This window comes from Garra rufa, chromosome 23 (assembly GCF_049309525.1).
Source record: "Garra rufa chromosome 23, GarRuf1.0, whole genome shotgun sequence".
Lineage (NCBI taxonomy): Eukaryota > Metazoa > Chordata > Actinopteri > Cypriniformes > Cyprinidae > Garra > Garra rufa.
This window is the reverse complement of record NC_133383.1, coordinates 29,064,277-29,084,115: the sequence shown is the minus strand read 5'-3', so window position 1 is coordinate 29,084,115 and position 19,839 is coordinate 29,064,277. Positions and strand designations below refer to the sequence as shown.

The 19,839-nt window shown below is 34.7% G+C and overlaps 1 protein-coding gene across 1 annotated transcript in view; it reads left to right on the top strand.

The window, feature by feature from the left end:
- The window catches only part of LOC141298998 (ephrin type-A receptor 5), a 64,766-nt gene that overhangs the window by 11,700 nt on the left and 33,227 nt on the right, over window positions 1-19,839 (top strand). Inside the window, exons 2-4 of the mRNA XM_073829281.1 lie at window positions 9,420-9,544; window positions 14,177-14,336; window positions 18,804-18,906. Coding sequence (XP_073685382.1) covers window positions 9,420-9,544; window positions 14,177-14,336; window positions 18,804-18,906 — 388 coding nt within the window. The remainder of the gene's footprint in view (window positions 1-9,419; window positions 9,545-14,176; window positions 14,337-18,803; window positions 18,907-19,839) is intronic.

The following is a 19,839-nucleotide window of genomic DNA, read 5'->3' as shown; positions in this document are numbered from 1 at the left end:
ATTTTTGTAGAATTCAACGGACCGAAGTCAGTTATTCCGCATCTACAGTCGTGGCCAAAAGTTTTGAGAATGACACAAATATTAGTTGTCACAAAGTTTGCTGCTCAACTGCTTTTAGATTTTTGTTTCAGTTGTTTCTGTGATGTACTGAAATATAATTACAAGCACTTCATATGTTTCAAAGGCTTTTATCGACAATTACATGACATTTATGCAAAGAGTCAGTATTTGCAGTGTTGGCCCTTCTTTTTCAGGAACTCTGCAATTCGACTGGGCATGCTCTCAATCAACTTCTGGGCCAAATCCTGACTGATAGCAACCCATTCTTTCATAATCACTTCTTGGAGTTTGTCAGAATTAGCGGGTTTTTGTTTGTCCACCCGCCTCTTGAGGATTGACCACAAGTTCTCAATGGGATTAAGATCTGGGGAGTTTCCAGGCCATGGACCCAAAATTTCAACGTTTTGGTCCCCGAGCCACTTAGTTATCACTTTTGCCTTATGACACGGTGCTCCATCGTGCTGGAAAATGCATTGCTCTTCACCAAACTGTTGTTGGATTGTTGGAAGAAGTTGCTGTTGGAGGGTGTTTTGGTACCATTCTTTATTCATGGCTGTGTTTTTGGGCAAAATTTTGAGTGAGCCCACTCCCTTGGATGAGAAGCAACCCCACACATGAATGGTCTCAGGATGCTTTACTGTTGGCATGACACAGGACTGATGGTAGCGCTCACCTTTTCTTCTCCGGACAAGCCTTTTTCCAGATGCCCCAAACAATCGGAAAGAGGCTTCATCGGAGAATATGACTTTGCCCCAGTCCTCAGCAGTCCATTCGCCATACTTTTTGCAGAAGATGAGTCTGTCCCTGATGTTTTTATTGGAGAGAAGTGGCTTCTTTGCTGCCCTTCTTGACACCAGGCCATCTTCCAAAAGTCTTGGCCTCACTGTGTGTTCAGATGCGCTCACACCTGCCTGCTGCCATTCCTGAGCAAGCTCTGCACTGGTGGCACTCCGATCTCACAGCTGAATCCTCTTTAGGAGACGATCCTGGCGCTTGCTGGACTTTCTTGGATGCCCTGAAGCCTTCTTAACAATGCAGTGGAAAGTTTTTTTTTCAGGATTAAGTTAATTTTCATGGCAAAGAAGGATTATGCAATTCATCTTATCACTCTTCATAACATTCTGGAGTATATGCAAATTGCTATTATAAAAACTTAAGCAGCAACTTTTCCAATTTCCAATATTTATGTAATTCTCAAAACTTTTGGCCACAACTGTACTATGGTTACCACACTCCAAGACATTGATCAGATGATATATTTCAAGACATTTGTCAATTTTTTGTCCTAAAACAATAAATAATCTGTCGTTTTTATCCTATTGTTTACTGTATTTATTTGTTTGGACAGAGTCGTTGTGTTTTTTGGTTATTTTGCTGTTTTGGGCTGTAAGGACCTTTGAGACAACTGAAATCGTGTGGCAAAGTGATATAGACATGTAATGCGGTCAAGACCTGCCTGGAACTACTGCTGTGTTCCAGGCAAGTTTTTTTTAACTGGTAAATCACCACTTCAAACCATGACTCACAACTTTGTAGCATTCCAGGCAAGTCACGCCAAACTGCCTGGGCACATTTATGAATTATTATTATTTTTATATTATTTTTAATTTGATTGCAACGTTATATTGTCCTAAGCTCTATTTTTCCACCGTGTACTATTTGCATAAACACCGCACCCATTAGGGTTGACATTGTTGTTTCGCGGGCTATGTTACGTCAGAACTCGGAACTGGGAGTACATCAGTCTAGTACGAGTTCACGAGTGAGAAGTCACGGGTTTGACTGCCGTTCCGGTGCACTTTCACTGGTAGAAGGTTGGAAAAACACGGGTTAAGGGTTGTCTGGAACGCGGCATACGTTTAACACGCATTTCCCTGAAAATAATGCACACCATTAGAACGTTTGTCAGCCAATCAGATTTAAGCATTCAACGGCCCCGTAGCATAAACATCATTTTAGTCATTTTTGCAGATCCATGTGTTGTCATCTGTATGCAAACTTTTCAAAAATGCAAAGGAAAAACCTTTCCGCTTTTAGTAAATTGTTGTCGTATAAACATACCCTTAGAAATTTCAGTTTGTTCTAATATTTGTTTTGTATGGCCAGATCATGCAAAGAATATATATATATATATATATATATATATATATATATATATATATATATATATATATATATATATTTTTATTTTTTTTTTTTTTTTTTTTTTTTTTTTTTTTGACAACAAGAAAATTTAAGTTTATTGACCCTCAACTGCTGAAAGTTAAATGAACTAGTATAACTGTTGTTTCAACTCAAAATGTATGTTGAAACAACTGCATCACACTGGGAAAAAAAAAACAAAAAAAAAAACAAAACAATTTTAAGGCAGCGGGGGTAGCAATGTTTTTTTTAAGTTGACCCAACAAATTGTAGGTTTAACGTTTATTTATAGTCATTTATAAAGTTACAATATTTAATATTTAAAAAAAACATAGTTTCCACAAAAATATTGAAGCAGCAAAGCTTTTCAAAACCATTAAAAATTCAGTAACACTTTCCAATAAGGTGTCATTTTTTAACATTAGTTAATGTAATACCTATTATGAATTAACAATGCACAATACATTTATTACAGTATGTGTTATTCTTTGTTAATGTTAGTTAATAAAAATACAGTAATTCATTATTTGTTAATGTTAGTTCACAGTGCATTAACTAATGTTAAAAACACAACAGTAACAAGTAAGATATAATTTAAGATATGTTGGTTTGATTGCTTTTATGGTCCTCATATGTGACCCTGGACCACAAAACCAGTCATAAGGTTTTTTTTTTGTTTTTTTTGTTTTTTCTAATTAGGAGTTGAATAAATAAGCTTTTATTCGGCTGAGATACAACTATTTGAAAATCTGGAATCTGAGGGTGCAAAACAATCTAAATATTGAGAAAATATTTTAAAGTTGTGCAAATTTAGCAATGCATATAACTAATCAAAAATTAGGTTTTAATATATTTACGGTAGAAAATCTACAAAATATCTTCATGAAACATGATCTTTACTTAACATCCTAATGATCTTTGGCATAAAAGAAAAATCTATAAATTTGACCCATACTATGTGTTTTTGACTGTTGCTAAAAATATACCTGTGCTACAAATGTTGTTTGAAAATATATAATATGTATATTTATTTTAAAAAGTTTTGCTTCTGAAGTCTCAAATCTAGTTTGTTTTTCAAGTGGATATTTTAATGGAAAGCAATACAAAAGTACTGCTTAAGAAAATACGTGTTGCATTGTTCTAGAATCTGCGCTCTTGTTTTTAGCCAGATGCTATACATAAGGGCAGATACGTTTGGCAAATAGTTAAGATTGTATTTGGTAGCTCATAGTTCTCAGGCCAGGCCTCTGGCTGGCACCGGCGTCTGTTGGCAGGAGTCATATCTCAGGCCTAGATTTGGCCGACGGGCCGCTCGGCTCTGCCAGGGGTTTTTCATCTTGCTTCTCGGCAGGGCTCCCCAAACAACACTTGTTTACAAACACAGGGCCTGTTGAGATCCTGGTGTTGGCAGTCATTCGGGGCCGGAGCGGAGGAGATGACCTTTCTTACCCAGATGAAAACCACGGCCCGGCATGCTAACTTCAATTAAATTACATGCAAATATTTGCTTGGAAGATTCCGCCTACACAAAAACCAATACTGCCTGGAGTCAGCGTTGTACAGCCAGGAAGTGATGCAGGCCTTTTTTTATGATGCTGCTCATGCTAAGCTGGATTCATGTTGACAGCTGCGATTAACTAAGCTAAAGCGGCTCGGGTTGTGTGAAAAAAAGACAAAAATAGTTCGCTACATGTGGAAGTAGTGACATTTCGTGCTGTTTCGTCGGCTGGCACAGATATCAAGCTTTTGCGAGAAGAATCTCACACTAGATAAAGGCAACACTTCCCATTTGGAGGCATTAATCAGAGTGCGATCATCACACTTCCTCTGACACGTTTCCCGGAGAATGCTGCCGTTCCATCTGTTAATGAACTGAGAGGCGGCGCTTTAGCGGGACCTTTGCACTGCGAGCTGTCATTGATGTCAAGACTGTCGAGGACTTTATTACCTTCGCGACTCACTGTTTTGCGACTCAAGAGTTCTGGTTTACTGACAGTGGTCTTTTGCAAATGGAAAAGTTCCAGTTCAAGCTGTAAAATAAATTTATCACACTTACATGGCCCACAATGTACTCTGCGAAGCATTCTAGATGAAATCTCTCGCGGAACTAAAAATAGGACTGTGAGATTTCACACAGAGGAAGGTTTCGCTGCTTTTTTGCTGTCATATAGGTCTGTGCTAAATCTGCACACATTTGTACGTTTTCTGGGTTGATTTTAGCGGGATATCTGTGGAATTGGATTTTTATGTAAGGTGAAATGGGGTTTACATTAATATGTAACTGAAAGTAAGATCTAATCACTCCAAAATACTCTACAACTGTAATAGATCTAATGGTACATTTCATGTAATTTCTACTTGTGATGCAAAAAGCTATTGTGATGAACTTTTATTCATCATGTGACTTTCTCTTTACCACCTGTGGTTTTAAGGTGGATTTTAGTATATTTTTAAGGATTTAACACTTAAATTTAACCTTAGTAAATGTACGTTAGTTAACATGAACTAGCAATGTAAATTTATTCTAAAGCATTAATTAATGGACTGATTGATTGATTGATTGATTGATTGATTGATTGATTGTGCTGTAGTTTGACTAGTTTAATTTATCTACAAACTACATTCATTCGTTCATGACTGTAGTTTGACTACCTTAAATTATCTACAAACTACATTTATTTATGTATTTATTTAGACTGTAGTTTGACTACTTTAATTTGTCTTCACACCACATATATTTATTTATTTATTTATTTTGACTGTATTTTGACTAAGTTGTCTACAAACAGAATGTATTTATTTATTTAGTTTGACTACTTTAAATTATCTAAAAAACTACATTTATTTATTTATCTATTCATGCATTTATTTATTTAGACTGTATTTTGACTAAGTTGTCTGCAAACAAACGTGTTTATTTAGTTGGACCACCTTAAATTATCTAGAAAATACATTTATTTTGACTGTAGTTTGACTACTTTAATTTGTTTTCAAACTACATGAATGTATTTATTTATTTATTTATTTATTTATTTTGACTATAGTTTGACTATTTTATCTTCAAACTACATTTATTTATTTATATTTTGACTGTAGTTTGACAACTTTAATTTGTCTATAATCTGAATTAATTAATCAATTTATTTATTTATTTAACTACGCTACCTTAAATTGTCTACAAACTACATTTATTTATTTGTTTTGACTGTAGTTTGACTACTTTAATTTGTTTTCAAACTACATATATTTATTTATGTATTTATTTATTTTGTAGTTTGACTGTAGTTTGACTATTTTATCTTAAAACTATATTTATTTATTTTTTTTTTTTACTGTGGTTTGACTATTTTAAATTATCTACACACTACATTTATTTATTTATTTATTTTGACTAGTTCGACTATTTTATCTTTAAACTACATTTATTTATTTATTTATTTATTTATTTATTTATTTATGATTTTGATTGCAGTTTGGCTATTTTATCTTCAAACTACATTTTGACTACTTTACATTATTTACAAACTATATTTATTGGTTTGTTTGTTTGCTTGTTTATTTTGACTGTAGTTTGACTATTTTATTTTCAAACGACATTTATTTATTTATTTATTTATTTATTTATAATTGTTACTGCAGTTCGACTATTTTATCTTCAAACTACATTTTGATTATATTAAATTATATACAAACTATATTTATTTGTTTGTTTGACTATAGTTTGATTATTTTATATTCAAACTACATTTATTTATTTATTTATAATAGTTACTGTAGTTTGACTATTTGATCTTCAAACTACATTTTGACTACTTTAAATTACCTACAAACTACACTTATTTATTTTGACTGTAGTTTGACTATTTTATCTTCAAACTACATTTATTTATTTATTTATTTTGACTGTAGTTTGACTACTTTAATTTGTCTACAAACCTGTTTATTGGTTTTTACAGTGTATGAACAATGTTGAAAAGATTAGTTTAAAGTTAAAGATCATCTGTTTTTGTTTTTCCAAACCTATATTTATTTATTTTTTAGCATATAAAGCAAATATGTATCTTTGTATTAAACCACTTTAATACAAATTCATAAAATTCATAAGGGTCGCTTTTATGATATCTTTATGAACTTTTTGAAGCTTAAACAATTGTTTGTGGACTTTTAATGGACGAAAATATGTATTAAAAATATCTTTATTCTAAATATAGGTTTGAATGACATGAGAATAAATAAATGCAGACAGAATTTAAATTTTTTGAGTAAGTTACCCTTTTAAACTTCTGCAGAAAGATCTCATAAACTTACATCGAAAGGGAAACTCAAGCCACATCTATGCTCTTAAAAATAAAGGTGCTTCACGATGCCATAGAAGACCCGTTTTGTCTAAATGGTTCCATAAAGAACCTTTAACATCTGAAGAACCTTTCTGTTTGACAAAAGGTTCTTTGTGGTGAAAGAAGGTTCTTCAGATTGTAAAAAAGGTAAGAAAGAGATGGTTCTTTGACTGAATGGTTCTTCTATGGCATCACTGTGAAGAACCGTTTAAAGCACCCTTATTTTTAAGAGTATAAGGTAAAATAGTGTAAAAGAAACAGATACACTTATATAACATGCGGTGCGTTAACTACAGGGGTTCAGATCCTGTATAAATCTTCGGGACATTGTGTGGGCAAAGATTTTGCGTGGGCCTATACCTATATTCATGTGTTTGGATAAACATTTCCACTCCGTGTCACACAGCATGACTATTTTGTTTGATGGATCCCCTGCTGCTGTTTTTGTTTCTTGCCATCACCAATATAGATCAAAATTCCCTGTGCTGACCTTAAGGATTATTGAGAATCGATAACTCAAAGGGCCGCGTCTCCCGCCTGACTGAAAGTCAAACATTTAACAGGCTGCCAGACCGTTTAAGTGGCCCATCCACCCTCCACAATACATCTCTTCTCCTGCAGGCCTGAAGATCAGGTTGCCAAGTATACCGTTTCAGGCTTTTAAGATAGGAATGATTACAGTTTTGTCTGAGCAAAAAGGATACAGTTACTCTTTGTTTGGGAAAGAGAGGATGGGGGAAAGGCTTTTCTTTGCTTTCCTATCATGGGCTTCTATTGAGCTATTGGATCAGCGCCTGAGGGATCGTCCGGAGAACTTAAACGTGATTTATCTCGTGGACACAGTCTGACACTTCTGTTGACGAATATAAAGCCGGGTTTGATTTCAGCGCTCCATATAGACAGATAGGGGCTTTTTTATGTGTGTGACACCAAACACAGCCGTATGGGAGGAAAACTGAGAAGCGAAAGAGAGAGAATTTAGAAGATCAACAATTGAATTTAAAGTTTTAGTTTGCAATGAGTTTTATTCGACACAGGAGTTTTTATGAGCTTTTCTTGCTTTCTCATCCCTACAGTGCAACGACAAATAGTAACAGTGTAAAGTCTGTCTCAAATGTATATAATATATAATATCCCAAATAGTATTTGCACTTTAAAAAGACTGTCAAAATGTCAAAAGAAATGTAAAAAAGTGATTATATATCCATAGAAAGCATGTTAAATGTAAGTAAAGTGTACTTTTAAGAAATCAAATAGGGCTTTGGAGAATAAAATGTCACAATTTGGGTTGAAATAATGTTACATTGTCATTCAGTGTAACACAATATTTATATAAAAATTCAAACAACATGCTTATTTTCACTTGTGCATATTAAAATATATAAAGGAATATAAGAGAGCATATTAAATGTTATTGTGTTTTAAATGAGTAAACAATTCTTACTGACAAATGTGAGCTTGGGAGTAAGTTGAATTACTATAACTATTTGAGTCTATTTAATGTGGTTTTCTGCGTTCCAAATTGTAACTTGGAGTTGTCCATTCTTTCATCTTAAATGCTTAGAAATATATCTCAACTTCACATCTAATTAAATATTTCAGTTTCAGGTTCAACAATTCAATTTAAGTTGAATTAAGTTAAGAATGCAGTTGAATTGACTTAGGAAAATTAAGTTGTTAAATGTAATTAAGTTGAAACAACATTAAAAAAATACTTCAGTTGGTGACATTTAAGTTGATCCAACTGTTCACTTATGCAGCTAAATTAAGTTAGTTGAATGTAAATATTAGGATTTAATTAACTAAAATTATGTAAGTGTGATTGACCTAGGGAAATTAAGTTGATAAATGTAATAAATTAAGTTGAAAAAACTTAAAATGTTTAGGTGTTACCAATTGAAGTATTTTTTTTTTAAGTTGATCCAACTGTTCACTTTTTACAGTGAGGATAGTGGCACATTTTAACAGTGTAGAATTAATCATAATTAGTATTTGGGTTGAAAGTAATCCATCGTTTAATATGTCATAAATTGATTTTTGTTGTAAATATGCCTGACAAGATTGACACTGAATGACATTCTAGTGTTTTTTTTTTTTTTTTTGTAAATTAGGGAAAAATGTATGATATGTATTTTTTGCTCAAAATAAAAAAAACAAAAATTAAATTAAGGCGAGACACTGCAGGTGAATAGGGTAAACAACAACAAAAAACCATATATATATATATATATATATATATTATTATTATTTTTTTTTTTTTTTTTTTTTTTTACAATTTACAACTCTTGCCACGTAGAGTTTAAACTCCACCATCAAAAAATAACACTGTAAATATTTAACTTTAAGTTACTCTAAGTCATATCAGTCATCCTCTTTTATGGACAAATGATAAAAACTATAAAACAATTTCAGACTTGTTGAGACTGATGTCATGTCTGGGAGTTTATGGGAAGGAGGTAAATCAGGACAGATTACACCATGCATTTGTCATCTGCGATAATTAGGTTGTACAAACATTAAAGTATGTCATTGCCTGAACCCACGTGCAAAGCGTTTTCTCAAAGCGATCGACTAGTTAAGATGAAAGACATTCCCTCCGATTGTCTCTGCCACTGAAGTGAAGAATATTTCATATTTCTGAATCGCTCTTCCTCTGAACTGTATGAAACACATTCAAGTAATTAGCACAATATGACATTTAATTAAGCATTGCTGAGGGGTTGGTCCTATCGAATATAAGTCTCAAGTATATAGACTTGGAAACTTTCAAATGACAATTACAGCACGTTGCATCAGGGCTTCACTGTATCACACAAGAAAATACATTTTCTGCTTGATTTGAGGTGAAAGTAAGGTGAGATGTAACTGTTTTGTTCTCAGCTCCGTCTCCTATAACCGTGGTGAAGAAAGGCAAGACGGCGAAGAATAGCATCGCAGTGTCCTGGCAGGAACCCGACCGACCCAACGGCATCATACTGGAGTATGAAATCAAGTATTTTGAGAAGGTAAATATGGCATGCTGTAAACATTCACAGGTTACATTTCACCCCAAAATCAAAAGAAAACAAATAAAGTAAAGTCTAGAATACTTAGAAAGTTACACTACAGGTGTAATGTCTCTTCTGCTTACCAGGACTGCATTCATTTGATTAGAAAATACAGTAAAAACTGTTATATTATCAATTATTATTGCAGTTTAAAATATCTACACTGTTAGACATTAAGTTACTGTTGCCAGTAAGTTACTGTAATTAGAATTTACAGTACCCAACTGTATTTCAGTTTACAGTAAGGTACTGTAGTAATGTACTGCCATATATTATTGTAATTCATTGTTTTGTATATAGATTTAATTAAATTTTATAATTTTTATATAGAATTAATTTTATAGTTACTACTGATATTCAATTCAAACAGACACAATTATTCCAAAATATCACATTCTTTATTTAAACATTGCATATATAACACTGAAACACAGAAAAAAAATATTCCAATGCTGGAACACTGCATCTTCACTCTTTCTCCCATCAAATGGCATTCCAGGTGCTGCTCCAAAACATAGGTCACCTTTGCTCACCGTCCACTTTGTTACACAGAGAAATTTGTTCCCTGAAAAAAAAAAAAAGAAAAAAAGAAATTACACATTTGTAAAAGACAAACCCCCATATGGAATACACAAACCTCTCAAAATCATAGTGAAGTTATTATCTTACCATGAATTATTAGCCCCAGCGTGGGTAACCTGCTCTTGTCATCTGTGATGCTTCATTTGAGTTGCCTTTAAACACACAAAATGCAGTAAATGTTAAATTCAATTTAAAAAAAGGCAGCTAGTCATAAAACTTTTGTTTAACCTAACGTTAGTTAACATACGATTTTGTATTCGCAACTAGGCTACTGCTGAACATTAAATAACACCTGAACAAAATTTCACATTAGCTAACTTACTGTTAATATAAGATTATGCTTTGCGCGTTAAAATAATTTAATTTGGTAATTTAATAAGCTGACAGCGTCATTTGTTAATTGAAAGTACAGCGCAGTTTACCGTGGTAAAGTTTATGTACCATAATGTTGACGAGTAAATGTTACTAGGTTAAACTGTTGGGCAAAAATCTGACAAACCACACACAAACAGACATACAAATAACAAATATATATATATATATATATATATATATATATATATATATATATATATATATATTTTACCTTGCTTGCTTGTAAGGTGCGTCAATACACAACGCAGATGCTCTCCGGAACTCTCCCGCTCGCGGGTTCCATCCCCGGGGGAAAACCCCGGCGCTGCCTCGCTGGTTCCGTGTCCTCAGACGCGAGCGGCGCGACGCGACAAAAGACAGTATAGAAACCATTATAATCCGTGAAACTATCCACAATAGATGCAGGACAGTAAACTGATGCCCCAGTATATTTTTGAGGTTCAGTAGTACTCTAAATACGCTGTTCCACTCGCACTGTTTCTGAAACGAAGGATAAACTCCTGTGGCGAAAAATCCTGTCAGTCCAAATGTAAGAAATGAGGAAAATAATTATCTCAATGGAGTGGCGCCAAAGAGGTCGTTACCACAAATACAGTAGTATACCTCAATTTTTAAAAATACAGTTAGTCTCTGTATGTGGTGTTTGACGTCACAGAAAATTCCCATGATGCAAAGGGAATTATAGTTATTTACTTTAAAGGGAATTTGCTGTTTTATACTGGGTGATATACAGTAAAAAACTGTTGAAATTACAGAAATGTCTAACAGTGTATTTTCAATGTAAAGTATGTAAATATGTTAAAATGTAATTGATTGATGTGATCAGAGCTGAATTTTCAGCATCATTACTGCAGTCTTTAGTGTCACATGATCATTCAGAGTCATTCTAATATGCTGATTTGCTCCTCAAAAACATTTATTAGTAATATTAGCGTTAATAACCATTGTGCCTCTTAAAGGAACACTCCACTTTTTTTTGGAAATAGGCTCATTCTCCAACTCCCCCCGAGTTAATAAGTTGATTTTTACCGTTTTGAAATTCATTCAGCCGTTCTCCTGTTCTGGCGATATCACTTTTAGCATAGCTTAGCATAGATCATTGAATCCTATTAGACCAATAGCATCGCGTTCAAAAATGACCAACGAGTTTCCATATTTGTTGTATTTAAAACTTGACTCTTCTGTAGTTATATCGTGTACTAAGACCAGTGGAAATGCAAAGCTGCGAGTTTCCAGGCTGATAAGATTAGGAACTACACTCCCATTCCGGCGTAATAGTCAAGGAAGTTTGCTGCCGTAATATGGCCGAAGCAGGCGGAGTATTATCAGAAATGAGTTCCCAGCTAGTATAGCATTTGCACATGTGCTGCGTGGTATTACTGCTCCTGCTTCAGCCATATTACGGCAGCAAACTTCCTTGACTATTACGCCGGAATGGGAGAGTAGTTCCTAATCTTATCAGCCTAGAAAATTGAAGCTTTGCATTTCCACCGGTCTTAGTACACGATATAACTGCAGAAGAGTCAAGTTTTAAATAGGACAAATATCGAAACTCGTTGGTCATTTTGAACGCGATGCTATTGGTCTAATAGGATTCAATGATCTATGCTAAGCTATGCTAAAAGTGATATCGCCAGAACAGGAGAACGGCTGAATGGATTTCAAAATGGTAAAACTCAACTTATTAACTCGGGGGAGTTGGAGAATGAGCCTATTTCCAAAAAAAAGTGGAGTGTTCCTTTAATGTTTTTGAGGAAACCATGATGCACTGACATTTTTTTTTTTTTTTTTTTGCTTTTTTTTGTGTAAGACTGATTTGCAAAAAACTTACAAACTGCTGAATAAAAATGACTAATAAATTGTATAATATTGCAAAATACTTTTATTTTTAAATAAATGCTGTTATTTTGAATTTTCTATTCTTCAAATAAGTCAGAAAATCAAATTTTCTGTCTAAAAACAGTTAAACAAGTTCTGATACTACTACTACTAATCATAATAATTAATAATAATAATGCTAATAATAAATAAATAAACATGAATTTCAGAATGTTTAAGATTTTTGGTAGCACTTTATAATAAGGTTTAATTTGTTAAATTAAATATTTAAATATTATTTATATATGATATAATATAATATTTAAATATAATATTTAATGCATTAACTAACATTAACTAACAATGATCAATGCATTGTCATAGTATTTATTTATCTTTGTTAATGTTAGTTAAGAAAAATACAACTGTTCCTTGTTAGTCCATATTAGCTTGCATCTATTAAATGATACAACTTTTGATTTTAATAATGTATTAGTAAATGTTTGATTCAATACTAAAATTAATAAATGCTCTAGAAGTATTTTTTTTCATTGTTAGTGTATGTTAACTAATAAAGTTTACGAATATTATCCAAATTAACCTTATTGTTAAGTGTTACAGAATGTTTAAATGCTATTATTTTATTTAATATATATAAATTATTAATTGTAATTATTTTTTTTTTTTTTTTTTACATTTTGACAGAAGTCCTCGACCCAACATGAAGAAAACCTAGTGATAATGATTTACAGCCTGATTCGAGAAAGATGTAAAGAACTAAATGTCCCAGAAAACTGACCTTGAACTTGAGTTGGCATTGTCAGTGTCACAAATTTGCTTACATTTGATTAGGGGAGAAAAAAAAGGCTTTTGGGCCATCATGGTCTAAATATGTTTTCCATTACAGCAGCAGTGATTGGGAACTAAAGATTTCAGACTTCATAAAATGATGCGAAAGCACTTGAGAAGTATCTAAGCTTTGTATACAGAAGTATCTAATTTGTGAACAAATCATTATTGAATTTGGATATTCACAAAACTCCCAAAACCAGTCTGAATGTTAATTAATTCTGGTTCTCACAATGCAAATTAGCAACTCTCACAGTTTCCCTGAAAGGGAAAAATAACCATATGCACACTTTTCATCACTAATGTTTCACTTTATGTATTTAGTAAACAAGGATCGGTGCTTGTGCAAATTGTTAGTAAATCTGTCCTTTGGTGCCCTTTTTCAAGCTTGAATAACTAGTCACTGTAAATGCATGCAAAAGATTGACCGATATTTTATTCCAAAGGAATTCATACATCTGACGGGATGACAAGATTTATCCTCTAATGAAGCAATGTTACCAGCAGCAGGGTTGTCGTTGGGCGTCTCAGTCGACCACCCCACTGGCGACAACCCTCACAAAGCCGAAACTAAATCCCGTCTCCTATCGCCATCTCTGATTGCTCCTCACCTTGCAGCATTTGCCGGTTGCTTTGTTGGGCCATTTAAAGACAGAATACGGCTGAAAACGAGCCCCAGCTCCTCATGACCTCAGTGTTTTGGAGCGTTCTGTGAAACACTGATACGATGCACTTAGAAAACGAAAGAGCTATGACGAGCCGCAGCCGCTCATATGAAAGCTAATGGACAGAGCACTTAACACAGGGCTTTAAAACAAAGCCAATGAAGACCGTGAAACCGATCCTCACTACTGGCCTCAACACACACACACTTTGCCGTTGTCCCATGGGATGTGAGGCCCTTATCCCTCATTCTCTCCCTCTCTGACCGTTTTTGTCTTCTCTTGTCTTCTGGTGGCTCTATAGGATCAGGAAACAAGCTACACCATCATCAAGTCAAAGGAGACGGATGTTTTGGTGGATGGCCTTAAACCTTCCTCAGCGTACATCTTTCAAATCAGAGCACGCACCTCTGCAGGCTACGGAGGGTTCAGTCGCCGCTTTGAGTTTGAAACAAGTCCTTACTGTAAGTGAAACATGATGAAATACTTTTTTGTAGCAAAAAAATAGCCAAAAAAAAAAAAAGAATGTGAACCCACTGAAATTGTTGGTTTTCTGTTTTAATTGGTCAAAATGTCATCTGACCTTCATCAAAGTCACAAGGATAGGCAAACACAAAACACAAACAATTATAATCTTGCATGCCTTTATTAAATACGTCCCACAGTGCTGTGAAAAAAGCCATGATGGAGAGTAACAGTATTTTTATTTTGAGAAACTTACTTTTTCGCTGTTTTTTTTAACTTCACTTGCTCTGAGATCACGATTTGTGAACGAGCTAATTCATTTCAATGAGCCTGTTTAATCAGTTCACATATTGCACAGAAAGAATTATTGACAAATTGGACTGATCAGACTGAAGCTGTTCTTGAGTCAACAACTCACTGATTCAAATGATCCGGTTAGAACGAGTCTTCAATTAACAACTCACTGATTCAAATGATCCGGTCAGAACGATTCTCCAGTTAACAACTCACTGATTCAAATGATCCGGTTAGAACGAGTCTTCAATTAACAACTCACTGATTCAAATGATCCGGTCAGAACGATTCTCCAGTTAACAACTCACTGATTCAAATGATCCGGTTAGAACGAGTCTTCAATTAACAACTCACTGATTCAAATGATCCGGTCAGAACGATTCTCCAGTTAACAACTCACTGATTCAAATGATCTGGTCAGAGCCAATCTCCAGTTATCAACTCACTGATTTAAGTCATTCACTTAGTGCGAGTCTCCAGTTAACAACTCACTGATTCAAATGATCCAATCAGAGTGATTCTCCTGTTAACAACTCACCGATTCAAATCATTTAGTCAGAGTGAGTCTCCAGTCAACAACTCACTGATTTAAATGATCCGGTCAGAACGAGTCTTATGTTAACAACTCACTGATTCAAATGATCCAATCAGAACGAGTCTTATGTTAACAACTCACTGATTCAAATGATCCAGTCAGAACAAGTCTTATGTTAACAACTCACTGATTCAAATGATCCAGTCAGAGTGAGTCTCCAGTCAACAACTCACTGATTCAAATGATCTGGTCAAATGAGTCTCCAGTTAATAACTCACTGATTTAAATGATCCAGTCAGAGTGAGTCTCCAGTTAACAACTCACTGATTTAAATGATCCAGTCAGAGTGAGTCTCCAGTTAACAACTCACTGATTCAAATGATCTGGTCAAATGAGTCTCCAGTTAACAACTCACTGATTCAAATGATCCAGTCAGAGTGAGTCTCCAGTTAACAACACACTGATTCAAATGATCCGGTCAGAACAAGTCTTCAGTTTGCAACTCACTGATTCAAATGATCCAGTCAGAACGAGTCTTATGTTAACAACTCACTGATTCAAATGATCCAGTCAGAACGAGTCTTATGTTAACAACTCACTGATTCAAATGATCCAGTCAGAGTGAGTCTCCAGTCAACAACTCACTGATTAAAATAATCCGGTCAGAACGAATCTTCAGTTTACAACTCACTGATTCAAATGATCCAGTCAGAACGAGTCTTATGTTAACAACTCACTGAATCAAATGATCCAGTCAGAACGAGTCTTATGTTAACAACTCACTGATTCAAATGATCCAGTCAGAGTGAGTCTCCAGTTAACAACTCACTGATTAAAATAATCCGGTCAGAACGAATCTTCAGTTTACAACTCACTGATTCAAATGATCCAGTCAGAACGAGTCTTATGTTAACAACTCACTGAATCAAATGATCCAGTCAGAACGAGTCTTATGTTAACAACTCACTGATTCAAATGATCCAGTCAGAACAAGTCTTCAGTTAATAACTCACTGATTCAAATGATCTGGTCAAATGAGTCTCCAGTTAACAACTCACTGATTCAAATGATCTGATCAAATGAGTCTCCAGTTAACAACTCACTGATTCAAATGATCTGGTCAAATGAGTCTCCAGTTAACAACTCACTGATTCAAATGATCCAGTCAGAAGGAATCTTCAGTTTGCAACTCACTGATTCAAATGATCCAGTCAGAACGAGTCTTATGTTAACAACTCACTGATTCAAATGATCCAGTCAGAACAAGTCTTCAGTTAATAACTCACTGATTCAAATGATCCAATCAGAGTGATTCTCCTGTTAACAATTCACCGATTTAAATCATTTAGTCAGAGCGAGTCTCCAGTCAACAACTCACTGATTCAAATGATTTGGTCAGACTGAGTCTCCAGTTAACAACTCACTGATTCAAATGAACCAGTTAAAGTGAGTCTCCAGTCAACAACTCACTGATTTAAATGATCCGGTCAGAACGAATCTTCAGTTTGCAACTCACTGATTCAAATGATCCAGTCAGAACGAGTCTTATGTTAACAACTCACTGATTCAAATGATCCAGTCAGAACGAGTCTTATGTTAACAACTCACTGATTCAAATGATCCAGTCAGAACGAGTCTTATGTTAACAACTCACTGATTCAAATGATCCAGTCAGAGTGAGTCTCCAGTCAACAACTCACTGATTCAGATGATCTGGTCAAATGAGTCTCCAGTTAACAACTCACTGATTCAAATAATCCGGTCAGAACGAATCTTCAGTTTACAACTCACTGATTCAAATGATCCAGTCAGAACGAGTCTTATGTTAACAACTCACTGAATCAAATGATCCAGTCAGAACGAGTCTTATGTTAACAACTCACTGATTCAAATGATCCAGTCAGAACAAGTCTTCAGTTAATAACTCACTGATTCAAATGATCTGGTCAAATGAGTCTCCAGTTAACAACTCACTGATTCAAATGATCTGATCAAATGAGTCTCCAGTTAACAACTCACTGATTCAAATGATCTGGTCAAATGAGTCTCCAGTTAACAACTCACTGATTCAAATGATCCAGTCAGAAGGAATCTTCAGTTTGCAACTCACTGATTCAAATGATCCAGTCAGAACGAGTCTTATGTTAACAACTCACTGATTCAAATGATCCAGTCAGAACAAGTCTTCAGTTAATAACTCACTGATTCAAATGATCCAATCAGAGTGATTCTCCTGTTAACAATTCACCGATTTAAATCATTTAGTCAGAGCGAGTCTCCAGTCAACAACTCACTGATTCAAATGATTTGGTCAGACTGAGTCTCCAGTTAACAACTCACTGATTCAAATGAACCAGTTAAAGTGAGTCTCCAGTCAACAACTCACTGATTTAAATGATCCGGTCAGAACGAATCTTCAGTTTGCAACTCACTGATTCAAATGATCCAGTCAGAACGAGTCTTATGTTAACAACTCACTGATTCAAATGATCCAGTCAGAATGAGTCTTATGTTAACAACTCACTGATTCAAATGATCCAGTCAAAATGAATCTTCAGTTTGCAACTCACTGATTCAAATGATCCAGTCAGAACGAGTCTTATGTTAACAACTCACTGATTCAAATGATCCGGTCAGAACAAGTCTTCAGTTTGCAACTCACTGATTCAAATGATCCAGTCAGAACGAGTCTTATGTTAACAACTCACTGATTCAAATGATCCAGTCAGAACGAGTCTTATGTTAACAACTCACTGATTCAAATGATCCAGTCAGAACAAGTCTTCAGTTAATAACTCACTGATTCAAATGATCCACTCAGAGCGAGTCTCCAGTTAACAACTCACTGATTCAAATGATCTGGTCAAATGAGTCTCCAGTTAACAACTCACTGATTCAAATGATCTGGTCAAATGAGTCTCCAGTTAACAACTCACTGATTCAAATGATCCAGTCTGAACGAATCTTCAGTTTGCAACTCACTGATTCAAATGATCCAGTCAGAACGAGTCTTATGTTAACAACTCACTGATTCAAATGATCCAGTCAGAACACATCTTCAGTTAATAACTCACTGATTCAAATGATCCACTCAGAGCGAGTCTTCAGTTAACAACTCACTGATTCAAATGGTCCAGTCAGAGTGAGTCTCCAGTTAACAACTCACTGATTCAAATGATCCAGTCAGAGTGAGTCTCCAGTCAACAACTCACTGATTCAAATGATCTGGTCAGAACGAGTCTTATGTTAACAACTCACTGATTCAAATGATCCAGTCAGAGCGAGTCTCCAGTTAACAACTCACTGATTCAGATTATCCGGTAAGAACAAGTCTTCAGTTAACAACTCACTAATTCAAATGGTCCGGTTAAACGAGTCTCCAGTTAACAACTCACTGATTCACATGATCTGGTTAAAGATCATGATCAATGAACAGTGCGCACAGTTATGACCGCAAAACAATTGAATGTTGTATTAACATACCACATAATATTGGGTATGTGTAATTAATGTTACTGTCCAGTTATTTACAGTAATTATTTATTTAGCAAGAAACATGTAGTGATTGTGATGAAATGGCACAAAACAAACTCTCAAACCATGCTCTTGTGTTTCTCTTGTGTGTGTGGTCCAGCAGTAGCGGCCTCCAGTGATCAGGGTCAGGTGCCCATCATCGCTGTCGCTGTTACTGTGGCCATCATCCTCATTGCATTGGTCACAGGATTCCTGATGAGTGGCAGGTAAGAAGACCTCAAAACAAAATCAAAGTGGCTTTATTTGAAAGATCTATTCCAAAACAATCCAAAGTGAAATATTTCACAATTTGTGTTTGCTTTAAATTATGCGAAATGGTCTGTTTCAAAAGACAACAAGTGGATTTGCCATTTAGTATTACTGAACTATTCAGTAATAACTGACCATGAAAATGATTATCATTTGAAATATAAGTCTGTGACTTTACGGTAGTGATCAAAGTGGACAAAACGCATCTGATAAACAGCATGGCCAATGTCATCAGAAAGAAAACTACTGGAAGACTGAAAGTTGTTTGAACCACATAATATACTGAAATGTATGATAAAGGTCAGACAAATGAGAAACGTGTGAAAAAATAAGTAACATGAGAATTACATAATTATTTAATTTAGGTGTTTGCACCATCACCAGTCATGTGAATACATTTGAACATATAAATCAATTTAGCTGCCAGTTTTCTCTGTGAAGAATTGAGCTGGTTAAAAACCCTGACCTAGGGAATTAACAGTCATACATATAACTACATCTCTGATCACTGGCCTTAGTTCTACAGTAGAATAAATATGTGCCTGTTCACTTCCTAATGTAAACAGCGGTGGGAGATTTGTTTGCACAATCACAAAACACAATGGCAAAGCAAGACGAGGAGCCAACAACAATATCCTGTTTCATACATGCTGTCCTATTTAGCATTTCAGGCACAAAATTTTAAAATGAGACAGTAATGCATGGTATTGTCCTCGCTGGCTAGAGGAAACAAACTGAGACGTGTTCTGTCTATGTATAATAAACAGTCTGCAATTTACTGGAATTACACTGGAAGTGCAGTAGCTGCAGATGTAAACATGCTTTCATTTTTGTTTGTCAAATGCAAAGTTTATTTAAAATAGCTGAAATACTAAGTTTGAAATTAAAAT